The following is an 11733-nucleotide window of genomic DNA, read 5'->3' as shown; positions in this document are numbered from 1 at the left end:
TGCATGTTAGCTATCTTGGTTTGAATTAAGAGTATACACCATGCTTTAATTCGAATTGAACTATGAATAGGAAGAGTATGTATGGACATTCGACAACAGGGATTAGATACATACTTGGTTGTTTAAAATGTTCTTCTATGCTTAATGGGTTCCTAATGCTTAATTTTAGGTTAGACAACAAATGATCAAACTAGGGAATTAGGAACACAAGGTTATGACCACACACCATGGCTTAATCATACTTTAGCTAGAATCAATCCATTAATCTAAATTGAACTTGGGAACTTATTTGCTTGAGTTACTTTCTTATTTTCTTCCTTCTTTCATGTTCTTTGTTTTTGTTTCTGTTTTGTGTAGGAAAACTGAATTGGATCATTCAATCACCAATCCCTGTGGAATCGACCTCGCACTTACATACGCTAAACTACCAACGGTTCGTGCACTTGCGAGTATCACAAGTTGAGGATGCAGCTTAATCCATTTTGGTGGAGCTAAATCTACACAACATTACTCCAAACTCATATTTTTATCGTTTATTTTTAATTAAAGAAGACTTTCATTAGATAAACTTCAACAATACAAACTAGGCCCAAAAGGGCCCTAAAACGAACATGCTAAAAAAGCAAAACTAAAGTGACAAACTTCGCACCAACAACTACTATAGCCCACATCACCACCATTTGCAGGATATTATATTTATAAGTAGAAATGTATCTTGTTAAAGTGATTCATAAAATAATATAATTCATAATATATGATATAGTGTTTCCTATAACCTCTAAGAACTAAAAATCACAATATTTAAATATGATCTATAAATGTTTATTTTTTGGAGAGCCTTGGTTTTTGTAACTAATTAAATTGAAGATAAATATGAAAGTGATTTCATCCATTAAAACATATGTGTAACACTAATCAATAAATTTAGGCGATGAGGTAGAGGAGTGAGGAACGTTGTAAACAAGATATGCAGTAAAATGAGAATAAGTATATAGAATTTAAGGCATCCATCTCAAAACTTTGATTTAATTTATTCTCAAGTATTTTTCAATATCAAATCAATTACATAGTTAATTCAAAGCCAAATTACTCTTCTGAAGAAGGAGAAGTTACAGGAGACAGAAATTGTGAGAACTTAAAACATTGATTCCAAATTTCTGCACTCTTGGTCAAAGCATTCGACTTGTTTAATTTGGAAAGAGGGCCCGAAAGAGCTTTGTTCACTAATGCAAAATGACACGATTGACCCATTGATACAAGCTCCATGCAACAACTATCACTAATAGACCATTCCTTAATTATTGTAACGACTATTTCTTTTCCACACCCGGCTTGAAGCCTTGATTTGCATTCCTCTAGGAACCTAAAATTTGATGGGGAGGGTGCTAGGGTTGCAAGTCCTGGCAAAATCATCATTGTTGCAATCTCGAAAATCAAGATTGCAGAAGTTTGATAACCAGTGAAACTTGCCATATTTTTTAATTTTTTAAAAATATACTTTGTTGGCAACGAAGCTATAGAATGGTGGAGAATCTATAACAAGTTTGTCTTTTTATAAGTCTAGTGTTATTGATAATGTGAAACGCATTTACAATGAATAACATATTTGGTAGTGTATGTCCAAACTAAACGGTAGATTAATTCAATCTCATTCATTTTAGATTTTAATGGTTTGCACATGCGTTTTATGAGTTAATTAATTAATTAATTTAGATTTGAAAAATAAGGTAATAAAACATCTTTATCAGTCATTGTGCAACTAAAGAAAAACTCAAGTTTGAATTATATATGAAGCTATTGACTAAATGAATTGGTCAGATAGTATGACACTAACCAATCGTTTGGAATAATACCACAATCAATGGCGGACCCAGGAATTTTTATAGGGGTAGACTAAATTTTTATTTTATTTTCAGAGGAGATATATTATAAGCCTTTTTTCTCATGAAACAAAAATGTAAATAAAATTTTATAAATCAAACAAAGTCACATTACAAGCAAATATAACATTAAAAAGTACAAAATATAAATAAATATCACATCAAACACATTGTCCAACTTCAGTACGACTTCAGTACGATTTCCTCTCAAGGTTCAAATATGGCGTTTTGGGTGGCTAGAAGAATTTTTTTGATGTTTGCTCTTTGTGGGTGTAGCCTAATATTGGTACGATAAGAATAGGTCAAGTTGGTATAGCCTTAGCGTGAGTTTTGCTTCTAATCAAATTTATATAGGTTTGGATTGATGTTTATTATTTCCTATATGCTTCAGGAGTGGGTTTATTTTAAATAAAGCTATTATTTACTTTACTTAAATTGGGCTATTATTAGTTTATGGCTTATTTATGTACATGCCCTCTGTGCTTTCAAAGTTGTCTCATATTACCACATGTTCTTTGAAACGTCTCAAAATACCACATACACTTTTAATAACTGTCTCACGTTACTTATTCCGTCAATATTAAGAGTCGTTCCGTTACATGATGGGTTTATTGAGTAATTTGGGGTTTGTGTTGGTGGTGGGTGGAGATTTTTGGGAGAGAAATCTTCTGGAGGCTGTTGTGATGAGTAGGTGAGGCGTGATTGTGGGTTCAAAGGTTGAGAGGGTGAAGAGGGTGAAGAGGAGGAGAGTGATGAAGACCAAAAGGGCACAGATGGAAATTGTGGATTGGGCTTTGGACAGAAGGAGATTATTGGAATTGGCTCAAAGGTTGAGAGGGTGAAGAGGAGGAGGGTGATGAAGACCAAAAAGACCAAAAGGGCACAGATGGTGGAGAAGAAGAAGAAGAAGAAGAAAGACCAAAAGGGCACAGATGGAGGAGAAGAAGAAGAAGAAGAAGAAGAAGAAGAAGAAGAAGAAGAAGAAAAAGAAAAAGAAGAAGAGAGTGATGAAGACCAAAAAGACCAAAAGGGCATAGATGGTGGAGAAGAAGAAGAATGGTTGTGCCATTGTCTTCTGGAAAGAAGATTAGAAGCAAACCCATACCCTAAGTGGGGGCCACATCACATAACGGATCTTAATACTGAAGGAATAGGTAACGTGAGACAGTTATTAAAAGTGTAGGTGGTATTTTGAGACGTTTCAAAGAACATGTGGTAATCTGAGACAACTTCGAAAGCACATGGGGCATGTACATAAATAAGCCTTAGTTTATTATATTTATTTGATGTAGTGGGCTAATATTTATTGGAGTAGGAATAAACTTAACTATATTTAATATTTAAAAATCTTCCCCTAGGTTGGAGTAGGCATAAATCCACCCTTGACCACAATGTAAGCTCATGATTTAAACTGTTCATTTTTAGAACATCATAAAATAATATAATTAATAATATATGATATAGTGTTTCCTATAACCTCTAAGAACTAAAAACCACAATATTTAAATATAATCTACAAGCATTTAATTGTTGGAGAGCCTTGACTTTTGTAACTAAATTGAAGATAAATATGAAAGTGATTTCATCCATTAAAACACATGAGTCACACTAATCAATAAATTTAGGCTTGTAAACAAAATATGTAGTAAAAAGAGAATAAATATTATCAAATTTAAGGCCTCCATCTTAAAACTTTGATAATTTATTCTAAAGTATTTTTCAATATCAAATCAATAACATAATTCAGCGACTAGTTATTCATCTGAAGAAGGAGAAGTTGCAGGAGAAGTAACACCCCAACCCAAAAAATTATTTTTATCTAATTATTTATTTGTGCAAGTACATTTTGCCCTTGGGGGTTGGGGCGCACTTTAGTCACTTTTTGTTTCGGAAGGAATTTGAAGAATTGAGCGGCAACTTTACATAGAGCTCATCGATACGAGTTCTTAGACAGGTGCCAGGCTAAATTTCAATTTCAAATGGAGAAGTTATGATCTACGGAAGTGTAGTGGCACAATCATAATTTTGGAGAAGTCAAAATTTAAATACCCAAGGTCAGATTCTTCCACGTCATTCTCTCTCTCTCTCTCTCTCTCTCTCTCTCTCTCTCTCTCTCTACGACGCCGTTGCTTTGACCAACGATTTCGTCGTCTTTTGATGTCTGTTTTCGATGTGTTTGGTACCAAAAGAATCGTCTCTTTGTCCTCTACCTAGCCCAGGCAATTTCCCAGCTTGTAAACCTAAGGATTTGCGACTGGAAGTGTCGGCGATTTTCAAAGCTTCCGACGCCGTTTTCGGTAACTCCTGCCACCGATTTCGTCGATCGTGGTCTAGTCTTCGTGATCTTGCTGTTTATGTGGGTAGTTTGGATCGGTTTTCATATTTGAGAGATTGTTTTAGACACCTAAGTTTGACTGGCAACTTTGGTCGTATTCTGGGTTGCTCCGGCCACTTTTGGGCCTAGGTCCAAGAATCAACAATGATCCCCAAGTTGTGTTTGAACTGTGGGTATAGGTATTGGCACGTGATTTAGAGATTTTCCATTGCTGAAAAAATCTCTTAAGAGACCTGCCGCTGCTCACGGCAAGTGGTGACACGTGGGCCACCTTGTTGTGGCCCATTGTGTTCTTAAATGTTCCCAATGTCGTCCTGAGCATGATGGTATACTCGGATTTGAATTTGGTTATCATTTGACTATCGAACGGATATTGTGCCTATTATGCAATAACCGGATTTGATAGGCTAGGACTGTTCGATAGGTTTCAATTTCAAATATGTTATTCGACGTACCTCTAGGATCGTGTAGGAACTTGCGGATTGAGAATCGGAGTCCCGGATACTCCGAGTCAGTGATTATAGGGTTAGGCGAACCAATCGCTGTCAGACCGTGCGATTGGCTTAGATCTGATCGCTCGATTGAGACCAAACCTTCAGGACTTGTTTGATAGACTTTGTTGGACCTATAGGAACTTTCGGATTGGAAATCGACGGATCAAACCACACGTAGTTCTTATGTCGACAAACATGATTTTAGATAATCTACGATTATTAAAGGTAAAATCAACGATTAATTTTAGATTCATCTACAACTTCAAATTCGACAAAGCACACACTGAACACATTATAAATTCCTTCCCTTATGTCAGTTCATCCCCGCAACCATACCCTATCCATGGCATATGTTGCTGAACAACACTTTCCAATCCATGACTTAAACATTCGTCCTTATGCATAGTACTCACGAAGCACAATCTCAAGAGTCTCAACCTGAAAACGAATCCACACACACACACACACACACATACACACACATATAATATAAATACACTCACCTCTCACCATCATCATGTACCGGGGGAAAACAATCCAATCCGGGGATCGTTTGACTAGACCACATGGAGGAATCCTCAACAATCATGTGACCGGGGATGAGCCGTCCAACCGAGGGATTGGGCTAACCAGCACGCACAGCAGAATCCTCAATACTCGTGCGTCCGTGAGAAGTCCTACGCGCGCAGACTACCCCGCTAAGGGTCTACGGTACACCCCGTCAAGGGTGCCTAGGTTCCGACATATCCAAACTATATCCACAATTTCCAAGTATCCATCAATTTCAGAATCCGTAACCAAGGAAGCCCACACGCCGGAAACTCCAACGCCACGTGTGGGTATAGTGACCAGGAAAGGTACGTATGATGGTGAAATTCGTAACCCATATATAAATATTATACAAATAATATTCCTTTCCTTAATTCAATCTTCCAAATATTTATCCATAGTATAGGAAATCTCAAACATAGATTCCATAAAGACCCAAAAATAATTCAAATAGAAATCAGAACTTGTTTGCACTTAATTTCCATAAGATACTATATTCCACAATTAAAATTATAGACTTTCGTAAATAGCCTGATATCACCCAATCCATATACTTTAATAATAATCACAATAATATTAATTAATGATAAATAATACCCCTTTGAGATCCCATATCCTCATTAACCCATAAAAATCAATTTTTCAGACAAAACTCAATATGCAAGAAATTCCATAATAGAAGAACAAAGTACCTTTAAAAACAAAAGTCCACTTATTTAATAAAATCATAGTTGAGCCCAAGGCTCACTTTCACAACCCACCAATCAAGTATCGCATACTCGTCCCTTCCAAAACTTCAATTATCAAACTAATAATCCAAGAATTTCATACGATAATATAAAACAATAATAAAATCCCAACATAGTTAACATAACTCAAATCACAATCAAGACTCGTTAATAAGGTCGTTCTAGTACTCCTCAAAGGGTGAAACCACCTCGGAAGACTCACAGTCAACTGAGGGGTCAAACTGCCCAAACTTGGTTAGCCGGGCCTACAGGGCCCACAACCTCTAATTTATGATCCGACAGTTCGTATGGGTTCAACAAGGTTTAGAATACACATCCTTCAAGTTTGGTCCGAATTGAATGGTCAGATTGCTCGCGATTGGACAGTTATCGTTTAACGCAAACTTTAAGTTATTGAATCGAAACATTTGGGGCTCCGACTCACGATCCTAAGTATGCATAGATCAACATATATTAAAATGAAGTCGTTCCAACGGCCCGAACATATCGAACCTGGATAACGCCTAATATACAATATCCGATCGATGATCAAACGACAACCAAATTTAAATCCGAGCATATCGTCGTGCTTGGGACAACATGGGGAACATTTTAGGACCAAGAGGGACACCTAAACAGTGCCCACGCACCGCCACACAACCCGGCAGCGTGTGGGGTGTCTAGAGAAATTCTGATGACAGGAAAATCTCAAAATCTTCGATCAAGACCTCTACCTACATGATCAGGACATTAAGTGGAGCAACTTTTGTTCTTGGACCAACCCCAAAAAGTAACCTAAAGTGGCCAAAATCGAGGGCTGAAAATGGCCAAAACTTCTATCGCTTAAATTCGTTCCAAAACGCAGAAATTTCTCCTAACTAACACAACCAACAACTAGAACACATTGAGAGGATGAGAAAACATACCAAGTTCGAAGAATTTGGTTGCCGGAAACGCCGAAACGAGCTCCGGAAATTTTACGAAAAATTCGGCCGTAAATCTGCAATTTCCTTCTAGATTTTTGGGACCGGAGAGAGGAGGAGGAGGCGGTCCTTTTGGGACAGGTGTTGCCAAAAATGGTAGCGTGAGGCGGCAATAGTGGCTCTAGGAGCCACTGGCTGACAGAAAAAGTCCTGCGGGCGAGGGGAGGTGGGGGGTGGTCTGTTACGTAGGGAGAGAGAGGGTTTTTCAGATATTTAAAAACCAATTTCGAAAAAATTATGATTGTGCCAATGAGTTTGTTTTGATCATAACTTCTTCGTTACAACTTCGATTCGAGCCCACTACGTGTCTATGGACTCATCTCAATACGATCTACGTAAAAGTACCAGTTATTTCCCCAAAATCCTTCCAGATTAAAAAGTGACTAAAACCCTACCTCCGGGGGCAAAATTGTAAATTCAAATTTTATGAAATTAATTAAATTCACGAAAGATTACATTTTGGGTCGGGATGTTACACAAGACCCGCCCCAGATTCCCCCTTGGAACCCGTGACGAACCCGGTTTCCCATCCGACATTTGGCCGATGTCGGATCCACTAAAATGCTCTTCTTTCTTAATTTAAAGTTGTAAGGACTTCGACTTCTATTGAAATTTCGACAGAGTCTACCATGTAAGTAGAACGTTTCCCAATTTACAGTACCTACAAACAAGCCCCAGAACAACCTAACTTCCAGCATGCACAAGGTAAAGGCATGTACAACAGTTATGACTATTCAAATGGGCTTCACATCCTCTACCCAAACTCAAAACGAGCAAGTAGAGCAACTAAAGATTTAGTTTACAGCCCGGGGAAAAGGAAAGTAGAGAAAGATAAATGAGGAATTCTTACAGTGGGGACAGCGGCGATGCCTCTACATGGTGGTTTCGACCTCGGATATCTAGAAGCTGGGGTCACAAAATAGAAAATGTGAGTGGATGAAAACAAAGCGTTCAACATAAATAACCCCCTCCGTTTTAGAAAATAATGCCAAAACAATATGCAACAAAATCCTTTTGTATACGTACATATATAACGTTCGATACTTGAAAAAAATTCAATTCAGTATGCTTATATCAAGATATACGATAAGGAAAACCATTTAATTAATACTCCTCAAATTCTTGGAAAACGTCAAACTTATTCATTTAATCCTTATTCTCCCAAAAATAGAAAACACACTTTGAAAACATTAACGAAATTCGGCCTTAGTAATTTATCTTTTTTACCTATTATATTCTCACATAATCTTTGAATTCCAAATTCACCATCTACTTTAACCCAATAAAAATTTGCTCACTAAATAATTTAAGGCATTTTAGTAATCAAACGGGTTTCAATTCCGATTCAGGAGAAGTTAGTAAATAACTTATAAGGAATTAATATCATTCCTACTCTAATTCTAATAGTTTAGTAAACAACTTCAATGGAAATTCAGATTCTAACTGCCCAATTCAATTCCTTTTCACCTGCTTAAGAATTAGGAAATGAAGAAATGTTTGTTTGTTTGTGTTTTTTTTTGTCTGAAGAAATGTTTGTTAGGACCCATTGAATTTAATATTTTTTTTTCCCGAAACCCGCACCGAACTTCAACTTTCCCAATTTTCAAGAATATTTATATATCGGCAAGTCTGATTCCGAATTGAATTCCTGCTTACTCGAAAAGTGGGTTTCAAATACTTCAATTTCTCGCTCTCTCTCTTTCTCTCTCTCTAGATTTTCGGTACCTTCTGCTTGCTCTGCAACATGTCTGGAGAAGAAGAAGAAAATGCCGCCGAGCTCAAAATCGGAGACGGTACCTCTCTCTCCCTCTCTCTCTACCTACATATATATATAAATTGTTTGTATTTATTTGTTTTCTTGTGTGGTGGGCAGAGTTTTTGAAAGCCAAGTGCTTAATGAACTGCGAAGTTGCGTTGATTCTTGAACATAAATACGACCAGCTTCAGCAGATGTCTGATGACCCCAGAAACCAAGTTTCTCAGTGAGTTTTGCTTTCATTTTTATCTATTGTAATTTCTAAGATAGTGGTTATGCCTTGATTTATGAATTTGAACCTTTCACCTGCAAACCCAGCTTATGATTATGTAGATTGTCTGGCAAAAAAGGAGATTTACATTGACTTTGTCTGGCCTTGAACTGTTTTCTCTTAAACAAGTTTGATAAGAATAATTGATTATTTTCCCTTTCTTTTTCATCTTACTTCCTCAGAGTATTTGAGAAGTCGCTGCAGTATGTGAAGCGCTTTAGCCGTTATAAAAATCCTGATGCTGTCAAACAAGTTAGAGAGTATCCTTCAAATTGTGAAGATGGGAATTTATGTTCTATGTTGTTCATGATTGTGCTACATGTCTACTACATTCATACATATGCACAACTTCCCATCTTTTATTATTTTCTGGAATTTCGTACTATAGAGGACCTTGCAATTATCTCATATACACTACATAAAATAGAGAATTAACCAAATTTGCCCGTTAGAGGAGGCATGTTTATCAATCCTACAACTCCAAATTTAGCTGGATGGCTCGTATTAGTCATGGGTTCTCGTTATTTGTCCAAGTTATGATGTGTGTAGCGTTAAAGCAAGTTAAACTACAGCAGTTTAAGGAGCTCAATCGTTTGTTAAAGATTGTAAAAATCTAGTCAACCATATGTGGGAAACTCTTGAACAATGGAAGCATTTATTACTTAATCAACTAAGATTATCCATTCAGTTATGAGGTCTGTGTGGATTGGAAATCTAGCTGAGTTCATCTGTTGATGTGTATATGTAACTCTTACTTGCCACAAATTCAGACATGAATCTTTCAACTGTTTTTGTTAGTTGCTTTAAATAAATAAATGATGTTCCATCTGCATCAAAGGTTGATCTTAACTGGGATTCAGAATTCTGAGCAGATATCAACTGACTGAGTTTGAGGTAATTGCCAATCATGTACAATACACTCTAGGATGAAAATTTTCATTTCATTTTTTCCAAAACAATCTTCTTAATGCTGGATTTTTCTCTGTTGTGCAGCTTTGTGTTCTTGGCAATCTCTGCCCTGAAACTGTTGAGGAAGCTATTGCTATGGTACCATCTATAAAGGTATATCTTATGCCCACTTTTTGTTATGGTGCTTATGATTTGTCAACATATACATATATATAGGTGCTTATGATTTGTCAACATATACAGATACATATAATGCTTTGCAAACATGGTACATTTTTATGTTAGTGAAAGATTGATATGAGGAGATGGTTAATTACAAAGTATGTCCTATTTTCCTGTCGTTACGCTATGGTAAATTGAAGGCTCCTAATAATGTAAACACATAATTTTTTTGAAAATTAAGAGGATGATGTGGTTCTCAGGGAAAAAAAAGATAATTAATATAACAAGTTTAGTTAAGTTTACCAGAAAAAAAAAGAAAAAAAAGGCTACTATAGGGGATACAATCAGATGATGGGCAACAAAGATTCTTGAACATGTAACATTCAAGATTCAGGTTCCTCACTTGCCATTCTAAGTGGGAGGGAGAAAGTTTGATACAAGTTCATGCCAAAAATAAAACCTTATTTGAGTATAGAAATAAGGGCTTTTCATTTCCTTCTTGAGTCTGTAAATCCTGCCTAAGGTTGATTTGATTCATTTGACCCTAATTAATATATATATTTGACGGAGCCTCTCTTATGCAGGCCAAAGGACGTGTTCATGACGATGATGCAATCGACAAAATGTTGAATGACCTGGCGCTAATCAAGAAATTTGAGTAGTGTCTGTTGCTTCTGCTCCCTATCAGTACGAATAATGCTTTTATGTTGTAATATTTAGATCTTAAACGTAGCAAAGAGTTTGGAATGCAGGCATCGATGTAGTTGAATATTATGACTTGTATTTACGGATGATGATGGTGCCCATTAGTGATTTGTTCCTTTGTATTTGATCTTAAAGCCAGCCCAATGCCATGGCTTGAGTGTGATGTGAATATGGTTTTTGTATTTGGTTAATTGATTAGTATAATCCAATTCATCAGGAAAAAAGGAAAAAAAACCAAATACTTAATACGAATAATCTAATCGAATCCAACTATTATATCTGCAATCTTTAGTATTCTCTTTGGTTTCTGGTCAATAATATTAGAATCATAGATATGTAATTTAGTTTGGTAAAAGAAACAATTGCAGTCACGGGCATTCCCTGTTGTATCAGGTATGAACAATTTGCTCTGTTCATGTCTCAAAATCACCTCTGCGATAAGCCAAAAAAAGTTTTCTGGGAACTTAGATAAGAATTTTTAAGCTTTCTTCGCCAGCCAGTTTAGCTTAAGCCTCCGCTCTTTCCAAGTTGTGTGTTTTGAACATCTGTGTACTTTTGGATTGGATTATAAAGATTCAATCCCATTGGATTACACATGGTTAGAGAGTTTACAGTGAGGATGCAATTTGAGGAGCTCAATCCTTCCATCAAAACATTTAAAATGTTCTAGTTGAGGAGCTCAATCCTTCCATCAAAACATTTAAAATGTTCAAGTCCTGTGATTTTTTTATATTTGCTGATGGTGGAATTGGCCTCTTGAAATAGCCTCCTCGCTTTAAACTCCACATTGATTGGGGGGATTCATAATCCTACTACATTTTAAACTTATTCAGCTATATAATCCAACCCACCAAACTTATTCAGCTATATAATCCAACCCACCAAACGGATTGCAAGTTGTAAAAGATAAATTGTATTTGTAACCGAAACAACGGTATGGTCTGACTAACCAAGATTGTAT

The 11733-nt window shown here is 36.4% G+C and overlaps 1 protein-coding gene across 1 annotated transcript; it reads left to right on the top strand.

The window, feature by feature from the left end:
• The first annotated feature begins 8544 nt into the window (after positions 1 to 8544).
• LOC110773624 (DNA-directed RNA polymerase II subunit 4) lies at positions 8545 to 10963 on the top strand. Its single transcript, XM_088254072.1, has 6 exons — positions 8545 to 8762; positions 8843 to 8951; positions 9179 to 9256; positions 9857 to 9890; positions 9990 to 10058; positions 10652 to 10963. Exons 1-6 carry the CDS (start codon positions 8714 to 8716, stop codon positions 10727 to 10729), a joined length of 417 nt encoding a protein of 138 aa, XP_088110198.1. The 5' UTR covers positions 8545 to 8713; the 3' UTR covers positions 10730 to 10963.
• Positions 10964 to 11733: the final 770 nt, after the last annotated feature.

Source organism: Prunus avium, chromosome 6 (genome assembly GCF_965620075.1).
Source record: "Prunus avium chromosome 6, drPruAviu1.hap1.1, whole genome shotgun sequence".
Taxonomy (NCBI): Eukaryota; Viridiplantae; Streptophyta; class Magnoliopsida; order Rosales; family Rosaceae; genus Prunus; species Prunus avium.
This window is presented reverse-complemented; position numbering and strand designations above follow the sequence as displayed.

What these genes read in the sequence shown, in the direction of transcription:
- LOC110773624 (XM_088254072.1), top strand. Translation starts at nt 8,714, where the DNA reads ATGTCTGGAGAAGAAGAAGAAAATGCCGCCGAGCTCAAAATCGGAGAC. An exon ending in CCCAGAAACCAAGTTTCTCA is followed by an intron (nt 8,952 to 9,178) that starts GTGAGTTTTGCT and finishes TTACTTCCTCAG; the next exon opens with AGTATTTGAGAAGTCGCTGC. An exon ending in CTATGGTACCATCTATAAAG is followed by an intron (nt 10,059 to 10,651) that starts GTATATCTTATG and finishes TCTCTTATGCAG; the next exon opens with GCCAAAGGACGTGTTCATGA.